General features: G+C 42.9%; 1 protein-coding gene across 1 annotated transcript in view; it reads right to left on the minus strand.

Annotated features, from left to right (window-relative positions):
• LOC111151669 (titin) overlaps window positions 1-25,281 on the minus strand; it is a 270,197-nt gene that overhangs the window by 29,984 nt on the left and 214,932 nt on the right. The window contains 14 exon segments of the mRNA XM_022509842.1: window positions 1,137-1,433; window positions 1,551-1,853; window positions 1,946-2,533; window positions 2,636-2,932; window positions 3,520-20,625; window positions 20,735-21,037; window positions 21,129-21,716; window positions 21,807-22,103; window positions 22,193-22,390; window positions 23,028-23,132; window positions 23,224-23,811; window positions 23,980-24,267; window positions 24,358-24,648; window positions 24,741-25,028. Of these exon segments, the coding sequence (XP_022365550.1) occupies window positions 1,137-1,433; window positions 1,551-1,853; window positions 1,946-2,533; window positions 2,636-2,932; window positions 3,520-20,625; window positions 20,735-21,037; window positions 21,129-21,716; window positions 21,807-22,103; window positions 22,193-22,390; window positions 23,028-23,132; window positions 23,224-23,811; window positions 23,980-24,267; window positions 24,358-24,648; window positions 24,741-25,028 (21,537 nt within the window).

Here is a 25,281-nt window from a genome sequence, read left to right on the forward strand (position 1 = left end):
ACAGGCACTTTAGTGCCTTTGAAATGTATTTTAAAGTCTATCGGGTGTTTAATTTCAGGGACAGAATGGGATACGGTAGTGAGAACATCCTCGAAGAAGCTGCATTATACCTTTTGTCTCATCCTAGGTTCTCCTTTCTTTTCCTCGGACTATCTCCTATTCTAGTTTTCCTTTTGCAGTTCACTGACATCCAACTTTGGGTTGTTCAAGTCTGACTCTTGAAGTCTGAATTCTTTACTCACAGAGCTCTATATGTCACTGGACAGTTTTTCTGCCAGGCTGCTTAGAACTTTTGAGAAACAGAATTAAATTTGACTTGTTTCACAGTCTCACAACAGTGTCCACAAAGCCTGATTCATAAAGAGCAGCCCTGGGATTCTGAGCATGAGAACAGGAGCAGATACTTTTGCCCGGACACCAGAGAGAATCCTTGAACACGGGGAGCTTTTAGACAAGGTGTCACAGGATACCTAACCCTCAAGAAATTTTAATTTTGAAACTGCTATGAAGTTGAATGTGTTCCTGGTTTTCCAGAATGGCTAAGTATGTTTTTTTTTTTTGGAATGACAACAATGTAGAGAGAGTCCTGTTGTCTCTTTGAATTCCCACTCCACACTAATGAGCTTCTCCATGTTAGGGAAGTTACATAAGTGCTCTGAACCTTAGTTCCTGTTCTGTAGAATGGGCTAATGTTAGGGTTGTTAAATTAAGGGAGAGAATTCATGAAAAATACCCAGTAAATTTTAGCTACTGCTAATACTATTATTGTTAACGCCTCTGTTTAGTTTTTTGCTTATTTAAGGGGAATATTTTCTGTGCATTCAACCATGGTTTTAATTATTGACTCTGATAGTTTAAAATAGAAAAGGGAAAGTAGCAACTCATACAAAGCATTCTAACAGGTTGAATTTGGAAGGGACTTTAGATATCCTGTTGTCCAAATCTCACATTTCACAGTTAAGAGAGCAGGAGATACTAAGGAATTCTCCTGAGACTCCCAGCTGTTGTATATACTTTCTTCTAAATATCTAATTAAGGTGCATAGTAAAAGATATTCTATAGATCATGACTAGAAAAAGTATGGACAAACATTGAGTTAGATTGCTTTTGGGATTCAAAGTTCTAAAAATGCTTACCATAAGAATCAATGCACGTAATGGGGCCTACAACCTCGGACGGATTGCTGACTGAACCAACGGCATTCCTCGCAAAGACACGGAATTCATACTGGGAATTCTGTGTCAAGCCAGAGACGACGAATTGAGTCTCAATAACATTGGTGAAGCTGGCCTTGGTCCATCGGCCATCTGGGAGGTCTCGTCTCTCAACAATGTAGCCTGTAATCTTGCTTCCTCCATCAAAAGCTGGTTGTTGCCATGAGAGGCTGACAGAGTTCTTTGAAATATCGGTGATACGGACATTTCTTGGAGGCTCTGTGGTAAGAAGAGAAGGCAGGTCAGTGGAACTTGTATCAACATTATTTTGCTTTGCAGAAATAAGATTTGCATTTTTAAGTAGTCCGTATCCTCCTCCCCGTGAAAAATACATACCACAGGCATCAATGGCTAGGACTGGTTCAGAAGGATGGCTGGGTTTTCCAATACCAGCAGCATTTTCTGCATATACTCTGAATTCATAAATAAGTCCAGCACTGATTGTTGTGACTTTGAAATGAGTTGTGCGGATGACCAACTTGTTGGCTTTTTGCCATAAAATACTGTTTCTGTCTTTCATTTCCAGGTGATAGCCTATAACTGGACTGCCTCCATTGGACACTGGTTCATGCCAGCCCACGGTGATGCTTTCTCGAGTAACATTAGTGACCCACGGTGTAGATGGCGGTCCAGGTGTTGCTAGAGAAGAGAGAAATGCCTTAGGTTAATACAGACACTTAAAATATCTATGTAAATAAAAACCTGGGATCTTTAAAAAGTCTGCAACTTACTGTATGGTAGTTTGACAACCACACACGCTGAATCTATGTGATCACTGATGCCGAAGCGGTTTTCTGCCTTGATGCGGAATTGGTATTCTTCTCCTGTGGTCAGCTTCATGATTTTAATCGTGGTCCTTGCAACAGTTGTAGACACTTCAGTCCATACTGCCGTACTTGTCTCTCTCTTGAGTACGATGTAATTAGTAACTTGACTTCCGCCGTCATACTTTGGTGGCTCCCATCTGAGAGTCACGCTTTCTTCTGTTATATCGCTAATAACAACAGGGCCAGTTGGGGGACCAGGCCTGTCCAGTACAATGATGTTAATGAAAGCTTTGGTTGTTCCACTGGAGTTGGCAGCAGTGATCTCGTACCTTCCAGCATCAGTGGCAACGCTTTCTTTGAGATTGATGGTCAGGTTCTCAGCAGTAACTTCAGTATTAAATCTCATGGTTGCCTTTAGGGGGACACCATCTCTTGATAAGGTCACTTTGGGCAGTGGTTTTCCAGAAATTGGAATGTCAACTTTGAGGTTTGAACCAGCTCTCACGTATACAGTATGACTTGGGAAATTCTTCATATCAATTTCTGGTGGTTCTGAAAAATAAGCGTACAGTAGATGAAGGTGAAAAAGAGTCTCTAAGAATGAAATCAACACAAACCACCTGAAATTTTGCTTCTACATAAAATTAGACATACCTAGTTGTTCCTTAATAAGAACAGGAAGCAGAAGCTCTCTTGGGTCGCTCAGACCAGCTTGATTTTCAGCAGACACCCGGAAAAAGTATTCAGAATTCTCTCTCAGACCAGAAACAATGTGATGGGTTGACTTGACCACCGCACATCTAACCCAATTTTTCTGTCCCTTTTCTAGTGCTTCAACAACATAGTGTACAATCCTGCTTCCACCATCGTGTTCTGGCTTCAGCCAGGTCAGGGAAACACTATCTCTGGATACACCTATTACTCCAAGTTTTTCCGGTGGGCTTGGTTTTTCTAAGAAAGTAAAACACCAGAAAAAAGGGATTATTACAACATTTTTTCCCCATGTGTTCTTTCTGCATTGTCAAAGAAAACTTTTAAATGAAGCCCACATTCTTCCTCTGATTTGAGTCTGTCTTACTTTTTATATAACTAGTTTGGGTTCTGAGCCAAGCGAAGCTTCCCCAAGCTTTGTCATTACATGTCATAGTATGTGGTAGTATCCAAATTCCAAATTAAGTGTCAAGTGACTAGATTAAATGGTAAAATTTATCTCAAAATTATCATGGGTATAAAAGTGAGGCATAAGATGAACAATCTTCATAATACAATTTCTGCACACACGCCATATATATGTGCGGTCAAATTCAGTTATATTTAAATTCAACATATATGATCTACTTCCAGCTTTGTAAATTTCCACATTTTTTAACCAACAAAGAACTTTCTCTATTAGAGATTTTATGTCATGCTACAGTATGAATTATTTGAGGTGTGAAGCAAAAGCATTTTAAATTAAGTGAGACTAATTAGAATGATTCATAGTATTCTAAGAAAATTAATATGGATATATATAAATGTTCTTTGTTCTTAAAACATACCTGTTATTTTTACTCCTTCCTTTGTTTCAGCTGGTACACCAACACCAAACTCATTCTCTCCAGATACTCGGAAGTAATAAATCGCCCCTTCTTGTAAGTTGGTGATTTTGTAGGAGAGGCGGTTACAGTTGTTGGTCACAGAGACCCATGCTTTCTTACTGGCCTCACGTTTTTCTATGTGGTAATTCTTCACTGGTGCTCCGCCGTCATTTTCAGGAACATCCCAGGATAACACTGCAGATTCTTTGGTTATATCATGTACAGTGATATTGGTTGGAGGACCAGGAGAATCTAAAACTTTGACAACTAAGGTCAGTGAAGCAGCATTCACAATATTCTGAATTGTTAACGTGTATTTTCCAGAATCATTTCTGTTGGCATTTTCGATAGTAAGTGACGTACGAGAGTCTGTGTAATCAATATAAGCTCTAGCACGGAGGTCACTGTCTGGCTTACTCCACATGACACTAGGTGCTGGTCTTCCCCGGAAAGGTACGGTCATGGTAAAGGAGGTGCCGGCCTTGACAATCAAGGTCTTCTTCATTTCACTGTCAAGATCAAATACAGGTTCTTCTTCTCTTTCTTTTGCTACCTGGGGATCTGTACTATCGCTGGGATCACTAGCACCAACCTTATTGACAGATCTTACTCTGAAAACATACTCGGCTCCTGTTGTTAGTCCACCTATGGTATATTCTGTGCCTCTTAAGTTCTGAATGGCGGTCTCCCACTCAGTTTCATCAGATTTCTTGTACTCTACAGTGTATCCTGTTACTGGGGCCCCACCATCAAACAAGGGCTTAACCCAGCTAATAGTTATGTTTGTCTTGCCTGAGTCCACAACTTTGGGTTTGGATGGAGGAGATGGCAAGAACACTGGATCTTCTGCCCGAATTAAGGGAGAGGTTTCACTTGGAAGGCTCAGGCCAGCAGCATTTTCTGCGTAAACCCGGTACTCATATTCACATCCTTCCCGAAGTCCAGTTGATTTCACTCTCAGGTCATAAACTGGTTTTTTGTTTACACGCACCCATCGTAGGCTGTTTTTCTCTCTCCTTTCAATTATATATCCAGAGATTTCACTGCCTCCGTCACTCTCCGGTCTCGACCAGCAAAGGGTCATGGACTCTTTGGTCACAGATGTAATTTCCAAAGATGTAGGTGGACTTGGAACAGTAAACGGATCTAGTGCCTTTACTGCCATGCTCTCCAGGGACTCACCAACACCATATTTATTAACACCCGTTACTCTAAAGATGTATTCGTTGCCTTTGAGTAACTTGGTTACTTTACAGGATGTTGTCCTTAATTCTCCTTCACATATTGTCCATGCGAGGCGGCTTGTTTCACGCTTTTCTACAATGTAATAGTCAATATCTGCACCACCATTTTCTTGGGGCGGTCCCCAGGAAAGTGAGCATTTCTCAGCTGTGAGGCCATTTATTTCAAGCGGTCCTGCTGGTGGGCCAGGCTTATCAAGTACCTTGCAGTTAACTGCCATAGACCGAGTTCCTGCAACATTCTTCAGCGTTAGTACGTACTGCCCAGTGTCTCGTCGGATACAGTCTTTCACTGTTAACGAAGTGCTATAGTCTGTGGAGACAATTTCTGTTCTTGCTCTTTCTTCAATTTCCACCCCATCCTTGGCCCAGGAGATCACTGGCAGAGGTCGCCCTGCGATGTCTGCATTTATCTTAAGGACCTCTCCAGCTTTGACAACAACCACATCTCGGAACCTGACATCCATCATAATTCTTGGAGCCTCAACATCATCTTTAACTGTAATCGGCCCAGTGGATTCAGATGGTTCACTAACTGAGTCAGCTGCATTCCTTGCAAAAACCCGGAATTCATAACGCTGATCTTCAGTAAGTTCGGTGACTTCAAAGTATGTTTCTTGTACGTTAGTAAAATTGCACTTCAGCCACCGGCCATCTGGTAGTTCTCTACGTTCGATAATGTATCCTGTGATCTTAGCGCCGCCATCATAATGTGGTTTAGACCATTTAAGTGACACTGATTTTCTGGTGATATTTGTGACTTCAGGTTGTCCAGGAGGGTCACAAGGGTCTCTTGCAGGGACTGGTTCACAAGACTTACTGCATTTACCAATTCCAGCAATGTTCTCAGCATATACACGATACTCATACATCAGTCCTTCATCAAGGCCCGAGACTTTCATTTGTGTATCAGCGATGACGATTTTATTTGCTTTTGACCAAAGAATGCTGCTCCTTTCTTTATATTCAAGGTGATAGCCAATTACTCGACTTCCTCCATCATTAACAGGCACTTGCCAGCTTACAAGCATGGTAGATTTTGTGGCATGCACAACTTTAGGAGTACCAGGAGGACCTGGAGGGCTGAATGGATACTCTGCAACAACGGGTTTAGATTCACTGTAGGAGCTCTTGCCATAGCGGTTTTCTGCACAAACACGGAACTGATACTCACTTCCTGTTGTCAGACGAACTATTTTAATGGACGTTCTTGCAACTGCCTGTGAAACTATGTGCCATGTGGTAGAAGTGGTTTCTCTCTTTTCAACGATATAATTGCTAATTTGGCAGCCACCGTCATATTCTGGAGGATTCCAGGAAATTGTTATATTGTCACAACTAACCTCATCAATATGAACGGGTCCCGGAGGCCCTGGTTTGTCAAGGACAATTACAGTTATAGGAACTGTTATGGATCCAGCGCTGTTGGAAACACATAATTCATAAGTGCCAACATCTTCCCTGGAAGCTTCCTTGATAGATAGTGATGTTACAGTCTTTGAAGAAGAAATATTGACCCTTGTGGTTTCTTTAAGAATCTGACCATCCTTTTTCCAGCTTACAGTAGCTTGAGGTCTCCCTTTAAATGGAACATCAATCTTAAGTTGGTCTCTAGCCTTTACATTGAAAGTATTGAAAGGAAGCTCGACGGAGGGCTTTATTTCAATATCCCTTGCGATTACTGGCACTCCGAGTTGTCTCGGATCACTTCTTCCTTTTTCATTGACGGCAGATACCCTGAAGGTATACTCTTCTCCCATAGTTAAGCCAGATATAGTTGCTTCTAGAGTCTTAACTTGTGTGCAAGGGCTCCATTTTTCACTCCCTTTAGTCTGCATTTCAACTACGTAGCCAGTAATTTTGCTGCCACCATCACTTTCCGGCTTCTCCCACTTAATTGTAGCTGTGTTACGGGTCACATCAACAAGAGTCACTCTTCCCGGGGGGAGGGGTGGTTCAGAAACTTTAACGGGTTCCGTGGTTTCAGCAGGCAAACCAATCCCATATTCATTGGAAGCCAAGACTCGGAAGTAGTAAGAACATCCTTCTTGTAGATTTTCAATTTTAAAAGAGTTCTTCGTGCAGTTGTTTGTAACAGTAGCATACGCTTTTCTTGTAGTTTCTCGTTTCTCAACAATGTAGTTTGTAATCTTAGCTCCACCATCAATAAGTGGTGGCTCCCAAGACAGCGTCACCGAGTCTTTCTTTACTTCTCTTACATTCAAATTCACAGGGGCGCTTGGTGAGTCAAGAACTCTGACGTTAACGAAGGCTGTTTTGGAACCACTGTTATTTTCTAGTGTCAGATTATACCGACCACTATCAAATCTGGTAACGTCATCAATTACCAACATTGTGTAGGAGCTGGTCACCTCGATCTGGGCCCTCTCTGTGAGAGTGCCTTCGGCCTTTTCCCATTTAACTTCAGGTTCTGGTCGACCTTTGATTGTGACAAATAAGCGTAAAGTAGTACTTGCCCGCAGAACGACCACCTTTCTGAGATCAGCATCAAGTTCTATTTCTGGTGGCTCTAGCCTCTCTTTAGCAACAACTGAGCCAGGTATGGTTGCAGGTTCACCTACACCTTCAGAATTGATGGCACAAATGCGGAAGTTATACTCAGTATTTTCTTTAAGCTTGGTCACTGTGAACTGCTTTCCTTGTAATCCTGTTGGTGGAGTGCAGGTTGTCCATTCGTCAGCAGAGCCTTCTTTGACCTCCACCACATAGCCCTTAACAGGTGCACCACCGTCATAAATTGGCTTATTCCATGCCAGGGAGACAGAAGATCTGGAAGTATCTGTCACCTTTGGATTACTTGGTGGACCTGGTGGATACAAGGCATCACATGCACGATAGAAAACTGACGGCTCGCTAGGTTCACCCACACCAGCTGCATTTTCGGCAGCGACTCTGAACTCATAGGAATGACCTTCGGTAAGGCCAGTTACTCTGAATCGGAGATCTGTTAGAGTTTTCTTGTTGCACTTGGTCCATCTAATGCCTTCCTTATCTCGTTTTTCAAGAATGTAGCCCTCAATTTCGGCACCTCCATCATCCACTGGGCGTGTCCATGTTACTACCATAGAATCTTTGGTGATTGCTGAGGCTTCAGGCGGTGAAGGAGGACCTGGTGGCTTATACGGATTACAGGCTATCACAGGCTCAGATTCCAAGGGCTCTCCAATTCCGTATTTATTCACAGCCATGACACGGAAAATGTACTCATTACCAGGAAGAAGTTTAGTGACTTTGTAGTTAAGGGCCTGTACCTCCGTTGAAACCTGGGTCCAGGAGAGTCTGCTTGTTTCTCTCTTTTCGATGATGTAATGTGAAATACTAGAGCCACCATCCTGTAAAGGTGGGTTCCATGCCAGGTAACATTTCTCAGCAGTAACTCCAGAAACCTTCAGAGGACCTTCAGGGGGCCCTGGCTTGTCGAGTACCTTTACAGTGATTGGTATGGACTTTGTACCACCGACATTGCTGAGTTTCAGAATATACTGTCCTCCATCAGTACGTATACAGTCTTTGACAACAAGAGTGGTCTTTTGAATAGTAGATTTAATTTCCATCCTAGCAGTTGTTTCTTCAAGCTCTTTGCCATCTTTTGACCAAACAATATCAGGTATAGGCTTGCCGCGGATATCAGCTTCGAGGACAAAAGTCTCTCCTGCACGAACGACGATTACATCTTTGTATTTTGGATCCAGTGAGGCATTTGGTGCATCAATTTCATCTCTGGCAGTAATAGCACCAGTGCTTTCAGATGGTTCACTAAGGTTGCCAGCTGCATTTCTTGCAATTACTCTAAATTCATATCTTTGGTCTTCTACAAGTCCACTCACTGTAAATTCTGTTTCTAACACATTGGTAAAGCTGGCTTTCATCCAGCGGCCATCAGGTAGATCTTTCTTTTCTACAATATAACCTGTTATCTTGCTACCACCATCATAGGCAGGTTTCTTCCATTTCAGTGTAATGTTGTTTCTTGTAATAACAATGGCTTCAGGGCGACCGGGTGGGTCACATGGATCATGAGCAACAAAGCATTCTGAGACTTTGCTAGGCTTGCCAATGCCAACAATATTTTCAGCAGAAACTTTGAACTCATACTCAAGGCCTTCATCAAGCCCAGTTGTTTTGAATTTGGTGTCTTGAATAGGAGTCTTATTTAATTTCACCCATAAAATGCTGTTCTTTTCTTTCTGTTCAAGATGGTAGCCAATAACTTTGCTTCCTCCATCATGAACTGGCTCGTGCCACTGCACAATCATCTGATCTTTTGAAATGGATGTCACAAAAGGAGTTCCAGGTGGCCCAGGTTCTTTAAATGGATATTGTACAATAACTGGTTTAGAATCCAGAGGGGTGCTCTTTCCATACCTGTTTTCTGCAAAAATTCTAAACTGGTACTCTGTGCCTGTTTTCAGTTTGGTTATTTTAATTGTTGTTCTTGCAACTGTTGCTGATACCATCTGCCAAGTGGTGGTAGTTGTATCTCGCTTCTCTACAATGTAGTTGCTTATCTGGCAGCCTCCAGTGTAGGCTGGAGGTTCCCAAGAGATAACCACAAAGTCTGCACTAATTTCGTCAAACCGAACTGGTCCGACTGGAGGTCCGGGCTTTTCCAAAACAATGATGCTGAGATTTTCTGTTGCTGTACCTGCACTATTTGTTGCTGTTATAGTGTATTTTCCAAAGTCATCTTTGTTACTTTCTTTAATGTGCAGCATCGTTGAAGTGGCTGTTTCTTCAACATTTACTCTCGTTGTCTGTTTAAGAGGCTCACCGTCTTTGACCCATGAAACGTTAGGTCTTGGTCGTCCAATAACTGGAATTTCAATTTTAAGATCTTCTCCAGCTTGGACAGTATATGTGTTAAACGGTAACTTAAAGCTAGGCTGTATGGTCAAATCTTTGGCTATGACAGGAACACCAAGCACTCTTGGATCACTTTTTCCTTTCTCATTGTAAGCCTTGACACGGAACTGATATTCTTGTCCAGAACTCAAACCAGTAATCACGGCATTACAGACTTTGGATTCGGCCACAACACTCCATTTTTCTGTTCCTTTGGGCTGCATTTCAACAACATAACCCAAGACTCTGCTGCCACCATCATGTTCAGGTTTCTCCCACAACAGCGATGCACTGGTCTGGGACACATCCGTGAGTGTCACTTTTCCTGGTGGGGAAGGAGGTTCAGCGGCTTTCACAGCATCAACGGTTTCCACTGGAACACCAACTCCAAATTCATTTTCAGCCATAACTCTAAAGTAATAAATGGCTCCTTCTGTAAGATTCTCAACTTTAAAGCTTGTTTTGTTGCATTTACTACTCACGTTAGCATATGCTTTTCTGGTTGACTCACGTTTGTCAATAACATAGTTCTTCACCTTTGAACCACCATCAATGATGGGTGGCTCCCATGCCAGCAGGACAGAATCTTTTTTCACTTCTTTGACTGCCAGATTCTGTGGTGGCCCTGGGGTGTCAAGAACTTTCACAGTTACAAAAGCAGACTTAGATCCGCTGCTGTTTTCCAGCTTGAGAATGTATTTTCCAGCATCATTTCTATCACAGTTATCTATTGATAGCTGGGTATAGTTTACTCCCTTTTCAATTTGGACCTTATCTGTGAATTCACCTTCCTCTCGAGACCAAGTGATCTCAGGTGTTGGGCGACCTTTGAATGGAATGTGAATTCTGGCAGATCCACCAGCCCTTACAACTATTCCTTTCCTTAATTCAGAGTCAAGGTCAAGTTCGGGTGCTTCAAGTTTATCTTCTGGTTTCACGGTACCAGGAACTGATGTAGCCTCACCTACGCCAACTTTATTGAGGGCAGAGACTCGTATTTTATACTCTTGGTGCTCAACGAGTTTTGAGATTTCAAATCGTGTGGCTTTCAGGCCAGTCTGTGGAGTAACTATTTGCCATTCTTCTTCATCTGCTTTACAGATTTCTACTACATATCCTACAACCTCACTGCCACCATCATAGATGGGCTTACCCCAGGCAAGTGTAACTGAATTTTTAGTGGTGTCTACAATGTGTGCGTTGGTGGGTGGGCCAGGTTTGAACACAGGATCACAAGCCTTATAGTAAACTGTAGCTGGACTTGGTTCTCCAACTCCAGCAGCATTTTCTGCAGAGACTCTGAATTCATACTCATGATCTTCTGTTAATCCTGTTACTCTTAGACGCAAATCTGTAATGCGGCGTTTATTACATTTTATCCACCTTATGCCACTTCTGTCTCTTTTCTCTACAATGTAACCAATAATCTCACTTCCACCGTCACTCTCTGGACGGTTCCAACAGACAGTCATGGAGTCCTTGGCAATGTTGGTGACTTCCAAGCTTTTTGGTGGTCCAGGAAGCACAAACGGATTTTTCATTAGTACTGGTGCAGATTCCAAAGGCTCTCCAACACCGTATTTGTTGATAGCCATTATGCGGAAAATATATTCATTCCCTTCTAAGAGTTTGGTAACTTTCAGAGAATTGGTCACAACTTCTGAAGCAACAACAGTCCAGGCAAGTCGACTCGTTTCTCTCTTTTCAACAACATAATGAGAAATATCACTGCCACCATCTTGAAGTGGTGGAGACCATGTTAAAGTGCATTTTTCAGCAGTGACTCCAGTAACCTGGACTGGCCCTTCTGGAGGTCCTGGTCTATCCAACACTTTTACATTTACTGGGAATGACTTGGAACCTGCAACATTGGAAGCTCTTAAAATATACTGTCCACCATCAATCCTAATGGCATCCTTTACAATAAGTAAAGCCTTGAAATCTGTGTTCTTTATTTCACATCTGGCAGACTCTTCAATTTCCTTATCTCCTCGTAACCACTCGATGGTCGGTAGGGGCTTTCCGTGGACATCAGCCTCAAGCCTGAACGTTTCTCCAGCATTCACCACAATTGTGTCTCTGAATTTTGGATCCATTGAAATTCTGGGAAGTTCGACCTCATCCCTGGCAGTTATTGGTCCGGTACTGTCAGAGGGTTTACTTATTGTACCAGCCGCATTCTTTGCAATGACTCTGAACTCATATCTTTGGTCTTCAGTAAGACCGGACACGGTAAATTGAGTTTCAATGACATTTGTAAAGCTGGCTTTCATCCAGCGACCCTCAGGCAAATCACGTTTCTCTACAATGTAACCTGTAATCATACTTCCACCATCATAAACAGGTTTGGTCCACTGTAAAGTGATCTCATTTCTTTTAACCATTATTGCTTCTGGCGTTCCTGGTGGGTCACAGGGATCTCTGGCTACATAGCATTCAGAATTCTTGCTTGCTTTACCTACACCAACAATATTTTCAGCATAAACTCTGAATTCATATTCAATGCCCTCTTCTAGATTGACTGCTTTAAACTGAGTGTCATGAATAATAGTTTTGTTGACTTTTGTCCACAAAATACTATTTCTTTCCTTTTTCTCGAGGTGATAACCTATGACTGGGCTTCCACCGTTATTGATTGGTTCATGCCACTGAACAACCATGGAGTCCTTGGAAATGGCTGTGACAAATGGGGTGCCTGGAGGGCCTGGTTCTTTGTAGGGATATTGAGCTACAATTGGATCAGACTCCAAGGCAAAGCTTTGTCCATATCTGTTTTCAGCAAATATTCTGAATTGGTATTCTGTACCAGTTTTCAGTTTGGTCGCTTTCAGTGTGGTTCTGGCAACAGTAGCAGAAACAGTATCCCATACTGTGGTGGTTGTGTCTCTTTTCTGAACAATGTAGTTGGTGATCTGGCAGCCCCCTGTATATAATGGGGGATTCCAAGATAATGTAATACTTTCAGCACTGACTTCATCAAATTTAACAGGTCCTTTTGGAGGATCAGGTTTATCTAGAGTTATAATTTCAATGGATGCTGTTTTCTGACCTACAACGTTAGCCACTGTGATTCCATAATGTCCACCATCATCCTTATGAGTTTCTTTAATGCTGAGTACAGTGAGGTCAAGTGAATCCGTAACATTGACTCTTGTGGTCTGCTTCAGTGGAAGACCATCTTTAGTCCAGGTAATGGTTGGCTTAGGACGTCCAGAAATTGGCACTTCTATTTTCAAATCTTGGCCGACCTGTACACTGTAACTGCTGAATGCAGGTCTTACATCTGGCTCAATGACCAGATCTTTGGCAACTATTGGAACTGCAAGTGACCTAGGATCACTTCTTCCCTTTTCATTTACAGCAACAACTCTAAAGAGATACTCTTCTCCCTGAGTTAGGTTAGTAATTACTGCTTCAAGGGACTTGACTCGAGCACACTCTGACCATTTCTCGCTGTGTTTAGCTTGCATTTCCACAATATACTGAATGATTTTACTGCCACCATCATGTTCCGGCTTTGTCCAACTCAAGGAGACACTGTTTCTGGTGACATCATCCACAGTTATTTTTCCTGGAGGTTGTGGGACTTCTGCAACCTTAATAGGATCAGCAGTGTGGGCAGGAAGGCCGATACCGTACTCGTTCTCAGCTGTGACTCTAAAGTAATAACTGCTGCCTTCTTGGAGTTGATCAATTTTCCAAGAATTCTTATGGCAGTTTGTTACCACCGCAGCATATGATTTTCTTGTGGCCTCACGTTTCTCAACAATGTAATTTTTTATTTTGGATCCCCCATCCAACAGAGGAGGTTCCCATGTAATTGATACCGAGTCTTTAGTGATTTCTGTGACTTTCAGGTTAACAGGCGGACTTGGTGTGTCCAGGACTCTCACGGTAACAAAGGCAGACTTTGTTCCACTGCTGTTTTCTAATGTAAGAGTGTATTTTCCACTATCGTATCGGTTGACGTTGTCAAGAACAAGAGAGGTGAAACTGCTAGTGACATCAATTATAGCTGCATCTCGGATTTCACCATCCATCTTCCCCCATTTCACTTCTGGTGTAGGACGGCCTTTAATAGGAACAAAGAGCCTTAAGGAGCCACCGGCCCTTATATTTATAATTTTCCTCAGTTCTAGGTCAAGTTCAATGTCTGGTGCTTCTAATTTTTCTTCAACTACAACAGGTCCAGGGACATCAGCATGTTCTCCAACTCCAGCTTTATTAACAGCACAGATACGGAAATTGTATTCATGCTTTTCCAACAGCTTTTCTACTTCTATATTTGTTTTATTGATTCCAGTTGGTGGAGTGCACATGGTCCATTCACCAACACTCACGTCACATTTTTCAACAATGTAGCCTTGGATTTCACAGCCACCATCATATATTGGTTTGCTCCAAGAAAGGAAGACAGAAGATCTGGTAATATCTGTGACTTTGGGGTTGTTTGGAGGTCCCGGTTTATAAATAGGATCACAAGCCTTTTGGTAAGCAGAAGGTGGGCTTGGTTCACTAAGTCCAGCAGCATTCTCGGCTGAGACTCTGAATTCATAATTGTGGTTTTCTAGGAGTCCAGTTACTCTCAAGCGCAGTTCCCCAATCAGGCGTTTGTGGCATCTTGTCCATCTAATGCCCTCCTTATCCCGTTTTTCGAGAACATAACCAAGAATTTCACTGCCACCATCAGATGCTGGTCTTTCCCATACAACGATCATTGAGTCCTTGGTCACTGTTGTGATTTCTGGAGCCTTTGGTGCATCTGGCACTACGAATGGATTCTTGGCAATCACTGGCTCAGATTCAAGAGGTTCACCAACACCATATTTGTTGACAGCCATTATACGGAAGATATATTCATTGCCTTCGAGAAGCTTAGTAACCTTGCAGCTGAGAGTTTGCACATTGGCATCAACCAGAGTCCAAACTAAGCGGCTGGTTTCTCTCCTCTCCACAATATAATTTATGATGTCACTCCCACCATCCTGTAATGGGGGTTTCCACACTAGTGTGCATTTTTCTGCTGTCACTCCTGATATGAGAACAGGTCCCTCCGGTGGCCCTGGTCTATCAAGGACTTTGACATTCACAGTAACTGATCTCTCCCCTGCAACATTTTGGGCCTTCAGTATGTAATTTCCACTGTCGGTGCGTGCTGCATCCTTTACACTGAGACTGGTGGCAAAGTCAGTGCTCTTTATTTCTAATCGAGCTGTATTTGAAAGCTCCTGGTCACCTTTTACCCACTGAATGGTTGGTATTGGTTTGCCATGAACATCTGCATCAATCTTGAATGACTCACCAGCATGAACCACAACTGTGTCTTTGTATTTTGGATCCATACTTATTCGTGGTGGCTCTACCTCATCTCTTGCTGTTATTGCTCCTGTGCTTTCTGAAGGCTCACTAAACACTCCTGCAGCATTTCGAGCTATAACCCGGAACTCATATCTATGATCTTCAACTAGGCCAGTTACTTCAAACTGAGTGTCAATGACGTTCGTAAAACTGGCTTTCATCCAGCGGCCCTCAGGCAGTTCTTTCTTCTCTACAATATAGCCAGTGATCTTGCTTCCACCATCGTAAGTGGGTTTCTTCCACTGGAGAGTCACAGAATTTCGTGTGACAATTATAGCCTCTGGCCGCCCTGGTGGATCACAGGGGTCACGAGCCATGTAGCATTCTGACACTTTACTTGGCTTGCCAATGCCCACGATGTTCTCTGCAGAGACTCTAAACTCATATTCAATGCCTTCGTCGAGGCCAGTCGTTTTAAACTTGGTTTGAGGGATGGGTGTTTTATTCAACTTCACCCAGAGAATACTATTTCTTTCCTTGCGTTCCAGGTGATAGCCAATGACTTTGCTACCTCCATCACTAACTGGTTCATTCCAATGTACTTCCATGCTGTCCTTGGAGGAGAGCGTTACAAATGGTGTGCCAGGAGGACCAGGAACTTTGAAAGGATACTGGGCTATAACAGGTTCTGAATTGAGGTAGGTGCTCTTTCCATATCTGTTTTCAGCAGCAATCCTAAACTGATATTCACATCCAGTCTTTAGTCTGCAAGCCTTTATTGTTGTCCTTGCAACAGTTGCTGACACAATCTGCCAGGTGGTTGTGGAAGTGTCCCGTTTTTCTACAATGTAATTATTGATAGAACTCCCACCATCGTACTTAGGTGGGCCCCAGGAAAGAGTAATACTATCAGATGTCACTTCCTCCATTTTAACTGGTCCAGTTGGAGGCCCTGGTTTGTCAAGAACAATAATGTTCAGGGTTTCAGTAGCTTCACCAGCCGAGTTAGTCAGTTTAACTGTGTAATGTCCAACATCTTCTCGGCAGGCTTCCTTTATTGTCAGTAGTGAACTATTTTCTGTGCTCTCCGCATTTACTCTAGTTGTCTGCTTCAGTGGGACATCATCTTTATGCCAGGTGACAGCAGGTGTAGGACGTCCAATGAATGGAACGTCAACTTTTAGGTCTTCGCCTGCCAGTACAGTGAAAGTATTGAACAAGAGTTTGAAGGCTGGTGGAATGACAAGATCTTTGGCAATTACTGGCACACTCAGTTGTCTAGGATCGCTGATGCCCTTTTCATTCTGAGCCGAAACACGGAAAGAGTATTCTTCACCCTGAATTAATCCTGTTATGGTGGCTTCAGTGACTTTGACTGTGGCACACGTGGCCCATTTGTCACTACCCTTGCTCTGCATCTCAACGATGTAGCCTAGAATTCGGCTGCCTCCATCATGCTCCGGTTTTTCCCAAGAGAGGGACACGCTGTTTCTGGTGACATCCACCAAAGTTATTTTTCCTGGAGGAAGGGGTCGTTCTGATGCTTTCACAGACTCTGCAGTTTCGGCAGGCAGCCCGATGCCGTACTCATTTTCAGCAAGAACCCTGAAATAGTAACTACACCCTTCTTGAAGCTGGTCTACCTTCCAGGACGTCTTGTGGCAATTTGTTGCGACCGTTGAATATGCTTTTCTTGTTGACTCCCTCTTTTCAACAATATAGTTCTTTATTTTTGAACCTCCGTCAAGGAGAGGAGGCTCCCATGTCAGTGTGACCGATGACTTAGTGACCTCCTTTATCTTGAGATCCTGTGGAGGGCCTGGTGTATCTAGTACTCTAACATTGACAAATGCAGACTTGCTGCCTGAGCTGTTTTCTACAGTTAGTATGTATTTGCCACTGTCGAATCTGTTTACATTTCCAACGATGAGCAGGGTGTAAGAGCTTGTGGATTCAATGCTAGCTTTATCTAAGGATTCTCCATGTTCCCGAGTCCACTTCACCTCAGGTGCAGGCCTGCCTTTGATCGGAACAAAAAGTCGCAGGGTGCAACAAGCTCTTATGGTAACAACTTTGCGCAGGTCAGCATCTAGTTCAATCTCTGGAGGCAGCATCCTTTCTTCAGCCTTTGGAGTTCCAGGAACAAGTGCAGGTTCTCCCATTCCTTCAGAATTCACGGCATAGATGCGGATTTTATATTCCTGATTCTCTATGAGGTTGGTGATGGTGTAAGAGGTTGCCTTGAGCCCAGCGGGTGGAGTGACAATCTGCCATTCATCTTCCTCTGGCCGGGCAATCTCAACAATGTATCCAGTGATTTCTGAACCACCATCGTAGATAGGTTTATTCCAAGCAATGGAGATGGATGATCTGCTCGTATCGAGAACACGCGGGTTACCTGGCGGGCCGGGCTTAAACACAGCGTCACAAGCTTTATAAAATGGACTGGTAGAACTTGGTGCGCTAATTCCAGCAGCATTTTCAGCCATAATCCTGAACTCATATTCATGTCCTTCTGTCAGTCCAGATACTTTATATCTTAAATCAGTAAGAGTTTTCTTGTTGCATTTCACCCAGCGCTGCCCAGCTTTATCACGCCGTTCTACGATATAATTGATGATTTCACTTCCACCATCAGAGTCAGGATGTCCCCAGCAGACAACCATTGAATCTTTAGTAATAGCTGTAACTTCAGGGTTTTTGGGTGGATCAGGGGGTCCATAAGGATTAACTGCTACCATAGGCTCTGATTCTAGTGGCTCTCCAACTCCATATTTATTTACAGCCATGACGCGGAATATGTATTCATTGCCTTTCAAAAGTTTAGTGACCTTTAGTTTTGTCACTTGGACTTCTGAGGCTACATTTGTCCATGCCAATCTGCTGGTTTCACGTTTCTGAACTATATAGTGATCAATTTTGGCACCTCCGTCATCCAGTGGAGGCAGCCATGACAATACACATTTTTCTGCTGTCACTTCAGAGACAGCTAAAGGTCCTTCAGGTGGGCCTGGTCTATCAAGAACTTTGACATTGAAAATGTGTTTAGCAAACCCACCAGGATTCGTTGCCGTAAGGATATAGGCACCACTGTCCCTCCTTGATGAATCCTTGTTTATCAGGTAAGTAGAGAAATCTGCAATTCTTATTTCTAACTTTGCTGTGCCTTCAAGCTCCTTTCCGTCTTTGGTCCATTCCATTGTTGGTGGTGGGCGGCCTGAAACATCAGCTTCTAGCTTGAATGCTTCGCCTGCTTTTAATATTACTGTGTCTTTAAATTTAACATCCACTATTATTCTTGGTGCTTCAATGTCATCCCTGCACGTGATGGCATCAGATGGCTCAGACGGTGGACTAATAGCACCAGCAGCATTTTTGGCAATCACTCGGAATTCGTAGGCAGCATCTTCAGTTAGGCCACTGACTGTAAATTCATTCTCCAGAATGTTGCTGAAGTTGGCCTTCAGCCACCGTCCATTGGGAAGGTCTCTCTTTTCAACTATGTAACTGGTAATTTTAAAGCCTCCAGTGTATTCAGGCTTAGCCCATTTAAGTGTCACTGTGTGTCTAGTAATATTTAGAGGAACTGGTTTCCCAGGTGGGTCTATGGGATCTAAAGCAAGCATGGGTTCAGATGGCTTGCTCGGCTTGCTTTTGCCGGCCAAGTTTTCTGCAATCACTCGGAATTCATAAGCAATACCATCTGTAAGTCCACTTGATTTGAAAATGTTGCCTGGTACTAATGCTTTGCTCACAGTCTGCCAGAGAATACCATTTCGTTCTTTTCTTTCAATGTGGTATCCTAAAATGGGGCTTCCGCCATCAGAAAGAGGCTCATTCCAGCTAATTGTCATTGAATCCTTGGTAACTGCAGTCACCTGAGGGGTCCCAGGAGGCCCAGGAACCTTAAATGGATAGTTGGCAACTACAGATGCGGATGTGATGCCTGGTCCAACTCCGTATCTATTTTGAGCTTTTACCCGGAATTGGTACTCTACTCTGGTAGTAAGGTGAGTCGCTTTATAGGTAGTGCGAATGACAGTGGTTGCTAACTCAACCCATGTAGTACTGTCAGTCTGTCGCATTTCTACTACATAGTTGCTTATGGGTACACCTCCATCGTTCTCAGGTGGGTCCCAAGAGAAGGTTACAAAATCAGATGAAACTTCGTCAAATTTGATTGGTCCAGTAGGAGGCCCTGGGATGTCATGGACTTGAATGGTGATGACATCACCAACCTCTCCTACAATGTTCCTTGCTGTTAATGGATAGGGTCCACTATCACTTCGTACACACTCATTGATATTTAAGATGGTTGAAGTGGCTGTATTTTCAAAATTAACTCTCTGTGTCTGTTTAAGAATCTGGTCTCCTTTTTTCCACGTAACGGTGGGCTTTGGCTGACCAAGCACGGGAATTTCCACTTTGATGTTCTCACCGGCTCTGGCGATGACTAATTTCTGATAAATGCCACGAAGATCCAACTCGGGAAGCGCTGTCTGCTCCTTGACAATGACGGGTCTGCTTTCTCTGGGGGCACTTCTTCCCGCACTATTCACCGCCATCACTTGGAAAGTGTATTCTTCCCCTTCGGTTAGATTCTTCACCACGCATTCTAACCCCTTCACGGTGCTGATGTGGGTCCACTGGTCAGAGCCTTTTCTTTGGGCTTCGATCACATAGCCAGTGATCTTACTGCCACCATCGTGCTTTGGTTTAGGCCACGCCAGGCTGACTGTGCTTTTAGTTATGTCCATGATGTTCAGACTGTCCGGTGGTGACGGTGCTTCAGAGGCTTTCACAGGTTCTGTTGTTTCTGCTGGCTCACCGATTCCATATTCGTTTTCCGCCATCACTCTGAAGAAGTATTCGCATCCTTCTGACAAACCAGTAACTTTATATGTGCATTTATGGCACTTGGTGGTAACGGTGGAGTAAGACTTCCGTGTTGCTTCTCGTTTCTCCACAATGTAGTTTGTTATACGGGAACCCCCATCTATCAGAGGGAGGTCCCAGTGGAGGGTGACACTGTCCTTTGTGATGTCTGTAGGCCTCAGGTTAAGGACAGGTCCTGGGGTATCCAAGACTCTGACATTAACAAAGCCACTTTTCTTCCCAGCAGGGTTCTCAATGGTCATGACAAATTTACCAGTGTCATATCTGTTACATTCCGGTATGATCAGAAGAGTAAAGGACTCCGTGTTTTCAATGTTAGCTCGGTTTTTAAGGTTGATGTCGTCTTTAGTCCACGTCACTTCAGGAGCAGGGCGACCTTTAATTGGCACAAATATTCTAATACTGAGTCCTGCTCTAACAACAAGTGTTCTTCGAAGCTCAGCATCTAGTTCAAAATCAGGAGCCAGTTCCCGTTCTACAATTTCAACATCTGGAATCATTGCTGGCTCCCCGATACCTGCATCATTGATGGCTCTGATTCTAAAATTGTATTTTTCTTTAGTCTGAAGATCAGGAACAACGAACTGAGTGATTCGGAGACCAGTTCCTATTGTATCTTTTATCCAGTCCTCATCTCCTACTTTTTGATGCTCTACGATATAGCCAGTGATTTCAAGTCCTCCATCATAGTGAGGCTTGCCCCATGCTAAAGAAGCAGATTTTTTGGTAGTATCAGTGACATGTGCATTTGAAGGTGGGCCTGGGGGATCTGAAACAGAAGCAAAGACACAAAAGTGTACGTTAGGAGTTTGGCTTTTGGATAAATTTGCTAAAATAGTGGCATTCTCAAATGAGTGGTGTTAAAAAAAAATACAAACATGCTACGTCTTTCATCAGAACAGGTTTTGAAGCATCACTTGGTGGACCAATTCCTGCTTTGTTTTCTGCACTGACACGGAATTCGTAGGTGTTTCCTTCTTGCAGTCCTGTTACTTTGCATCTGAGATCTGAAACTGGTGTCTTTGTTGCTCTCACCCATCGCAAGCTTTTCTTTTCTCTCCTTTCAACATGATATCCTGTGATTTCGCTACCACCGTCATCCACTGGTCTTTTCCAATTGACGGTGGCAGTGTTTTTAGTGACATTTGATATTTCGGGTTTTCCAGGGGGGCCAGGGGGACCTGAAAAGAAAGTAAATGGATGAGAAATCCATGCCTTCATAAACTGGGCTGCAAATGTTAACATGTCAGTTCCCTTATATGCTCTACGTACCAAATCTGTCCACCATTTTGACAGGTTCAGACTGTACAGGTTCTCCTTTCCCATATTGGTTTACAGCTGAGACCCGGAAGAGGTACTCATTTCCTTGAATAAGTTTGGTGGCCACATGCCTGCAAGATTGAATATCTTCAGCAACCACTGTCCACAAAAGTCGACTGGTTTCTCTCTTTTCAAGAACATAGGACTTTATTGGTGAGCCGCCATCCTCCAGTGGAGGTGTCCACGTGAGTGTTGCTTTTTCAGCAGAAACATTACTGATTTCAATGGGACCTGGGGGACCAGGTACGTCGAGGACTGTTACCTTCACGTGTTCCTGCTTTGTGCCAAAAGGATTGGTAGCAGTAATGGTATATTCACCAGCATCTTTTCTAGTGGCATACTTGACAGTAAGCATGGAAGATGTTGGGGTCGAAGATATCTGAACAATATCTGATGGTCTCATGTCTTTTCCTGCCCTAGACCAACTCGACTTTGGAAGGGGCTTGCCAAGAATGCTAATGGCATTCAAAACAATGGTATCTCCTGCCTTAATTGTCAGCCCATCTTTTATTGTGGGATCAAGGACAATGGTTGGTGCCTCTGCAAAGAAAAAAAATACATTTTAATCAGCAAAGAAAGGAGGCTTAATTTGTGATTTTTTATGTGCATAAAAAGTAAAATTAGACCCACCATATTCATCCTTGCAAATAATGGTTCCTGTACTTTCTGATGGAGCACTGATAGCACCTGCTGTGTTCTTTGCTCTAACTCTGAATTCGTATTTTCCACCTTCAACGAGGTCAGTTACAGTAAAGGCACAATCTGGGACATTAACATGGTTGGCTTTCGTCCAAGATTTAGAGGGTAGATCGCGCTTCTCCACTATATATCCAGTCAACTTATGACCACCATCATATTTGGGTTCAGTCCAAATGAGGGTCACTGAATTCCTTGTTACATTAATAACCTCAGGTTTGCCAGGAGGATCTAAAGCAAAGCAAAAAAAAGCCAGTCAAATACCAATTCTTTTTTCATGCAGAAAACACACCTGGGCTTTCCTTTGTATAATGACTTACCAATTGGATCAAGTGCCACAACAGGCTCTGACGGCAGGCTTGGCTTGCCAACTCCTGCTAAATTGATTGCCATGACTCGGAATTCATACTCAAGACCTTCGGTTAATCCTGTCACTTTGAAGTCTTTCATCCTAATAGGAGTCTTGTTAGCTCTCTTCCACAAAAGGCTGTTTCTCTCCTTGAACTCAATATGATACCCTACAAAAAAAAAAGACAAGACCTAGTGAATTTGTCAATTCAGGTAGAAAATACTGATTTTTTTTTTAAGATTTTTTTTTATTTATTTATTCATTTGACAGATAGAGATCACAAGTAGGTAGAGAGACAGGCAGAGAGAGAGGAGGAAGCAGGCTCCCCGCTGAGCAGAGAGCCCGATGCGGGGCTCGATCCCAGGACTCTGGGATCATGACCTGAGCCGAAGGCAGAGGCTTTAACCCACTGAGCCACCCAGGCACCCCGAAAATACTGATTTTTAAGTACATGTTTTTGGCCAAATGGTTTATATGTGGACATAATATGGAATAAATAGTCATTCTTCTGAGCTATACTCTTATTTCTAGGCACTTTTTTCCCCTCTTGGTTTCTGTGTATTTATTGCACCTTCTGTTGAAAAATTCTAACTTAAAAAAAATCACTACGAAAGCCTTTAACTATTAGGAGATTTCTCATTGAAATCAAGTGTTAACTAATGCTTAATGTACTGAAAGGAAAAAACAATTACTGTATTTGCAGATCGTGCTATAACAAAGGAGCATCCATTCAGCTTGTTTTTCAGAGAGGACAATTTGGAAGAAACATTAATGTAAAAGCTACAGGAGAAAAACAAATGAAATACCTGTAATGGGAGAGCCACCAGTTTTCTTGGGGTCAGTCCAAGTTAGAGATACCGAATCATGTCTGACATCCACGATATTGGGTGGTGGGGGAGCATCAGGCACATCTAGGAAAAAGTAGATGATGCAAGATTTGTAATAGGGAACTTTTCTCAAAAACATGTTTTGCTCTGTGTTTTCTGACTCTGAGACACTCACCAAATGGATGTTTAGCAACAACTGGCTCTGATTTCAGGCCTTCGCCTACACCATATTTATTTTCGGCACTGACCCTGAAGGTGTATTCCACGCCCTCATGAAGTCTGGTTACTCTGAAGGTGGTTTTCTGGACAGCTGAGGCACATGTCACCCACTTGTTGTTTACAGAATCTCTCTTCTCTAGGATATAGTTGGTGATTTCAGAACCTCCGTCATCCTTTGGAGGACCCCACTTTAAGGTCATGGCTTCTGCTGTGACTTCATCAAATTTGATTGGTCCTGTGGGGATGCCAGGCTTGCCAACAACTTTTATAGAGAGAGTTCCTTCCTTGGTGCCAGCAACGTTCTTCAGTGTGATTGTATATTTTCCAGCATCAGATTTTTGGCAATCATGTACCACAAGAGTTGTGTTAACTGCAGTTGACTCAACACTGACCCTTGTGTCAGTTGGTAGAGGATCTTCCCCTTTCTTCCAGGATACTGATGGAGCTGGCTTGCCTTTTATGGGGATCTTAAGACGGAAGTTGCTGTTTTCTTTAGCCAAGTAGCACAAATCAGGTATGCCCTTTAAGTCAAGGTCAGGAGCCACTGTAAAATAGCAGAGATAAATTGTTGTCATTTTTTAGGCCAGGCAATTGATTTTTTTCAGATCATTATAAATTTTAAAGGATTTTCAGATAAGCCAGTGAGTAGGGCTCAAGAGTGCACTTTTGAGGACAATAAAGGGAAAATGAAGATGCATGGCTAAAGGCTTACCAACATCATCCTTTGCCACAGCATTGATTTCACTTGGGGTTCCTTCTCCGTTTTCATTCTCAGCACTCACTCTGAAGGTATATTCCTTGCCTTCAGTCAAATCTTTTGCAGAGTACTGTAAGTTCATTGATTTCATAACACGTTGCCACTTATTGTCTTCAGTCAGGAAATCTACTACATATCCGGTAATTCGGCTGCCACCATCACTGCGAGGCTTTTTCCAGCCTATGCTACAAGACGACTTATTTACAGATAGCACTTTCAGGTCCACAACTGGTCCAGGGGTTTCTAAAGCAAAGAAGAAATGATAAGACTTAGCTCAAGATAACCAAGGTCAGAGGTCACTCAAAGTGATGGGATAGTAGCTCATTTGCTTACGGGAAGCTTTGACGGCATCACGTGTTTCCCCAGGATCCCCAATGCCATACTCATTTTCAGCAAACACTCTGAAGAAGTAGGATTTTCCCTCCTCCAAGTTAGACACTCTGAAGCTTGTTTTTGGGCACTCAGTTGTCACTGTAGACCATGACTTCCTCTCTGCGTCACGTTTTTCCACCACATAGTTGATGATGGGACTTCCACCATCAATAATAGGAGGATCCCAGGTAATATAAGCAGAATCTTTGGATATTTCCTTAACAGTGACATTGACAGGTGGCCCAGGAGTATCTGGACAAATCATCGGTAAATAAGAAATGAATATGTAAAAAATACATAGACTACATTTTTAACATATGATTGTTTTTTTCAAATAGACTTACCCAGCACTTTCACTACAATGGTATATTCCTTTTTACCACAGCTGTTCTCCAGAGTCAAGATATATTTTCCTGCATCATATTTGTTCACATTTTCACAGCGCAAGAAGGTATCAAAGTCCGTTGATTTTATGTCAAGTCCAATCCTTTCTCTTAGATTGACGTTCGGTTTAGACCAAGTTATCTTTGGAGGCGGACGTCCTTTTACTGGTACATACAGTCTCATTGTAACTCCAGCACGTAATATGAGTGTTTTCCTCAAATCGGCATCAAGTTCTCCCTCAGGTGGGACTGTCGAAGCAATAATTTAATGGTCAAATGTGTTTCCGAGGACTAGCCTTATCACTCCTAAAGTATGTTTCTTTTCCAGAACTGATTTCTAGGTCTTTAAAAAATTCTTAGTATGATCCTGAAAACTTCTGTATTTCAGTACTCGGTAGTGATTTTTGATCTTTCTATATTCTGATATCCTGTAGGCTAAACCAAGTTTTCCCTGAAGGATCTATACCTCCCCTCCTCCTTTTCTCATGAACTTCCATACTCT

The sequence above is a fragment of the Enhydra lutris genome, unplaced genomic scaffold (genome assembly GCF_002288905.1).
Source record: "Enhydra lutris kenyoni isolate GAN:26980312 unplaced genomic scaffold, ASM228890v2 scaffoldscaffold1, whole genome shotgun sequence".
Taxonomy (NCBI): Eukaryota; Metazoa; Chordata; class Mammalia; order Carnivora; family Mustelidae; genus Enhydra; species Enhydra lutris.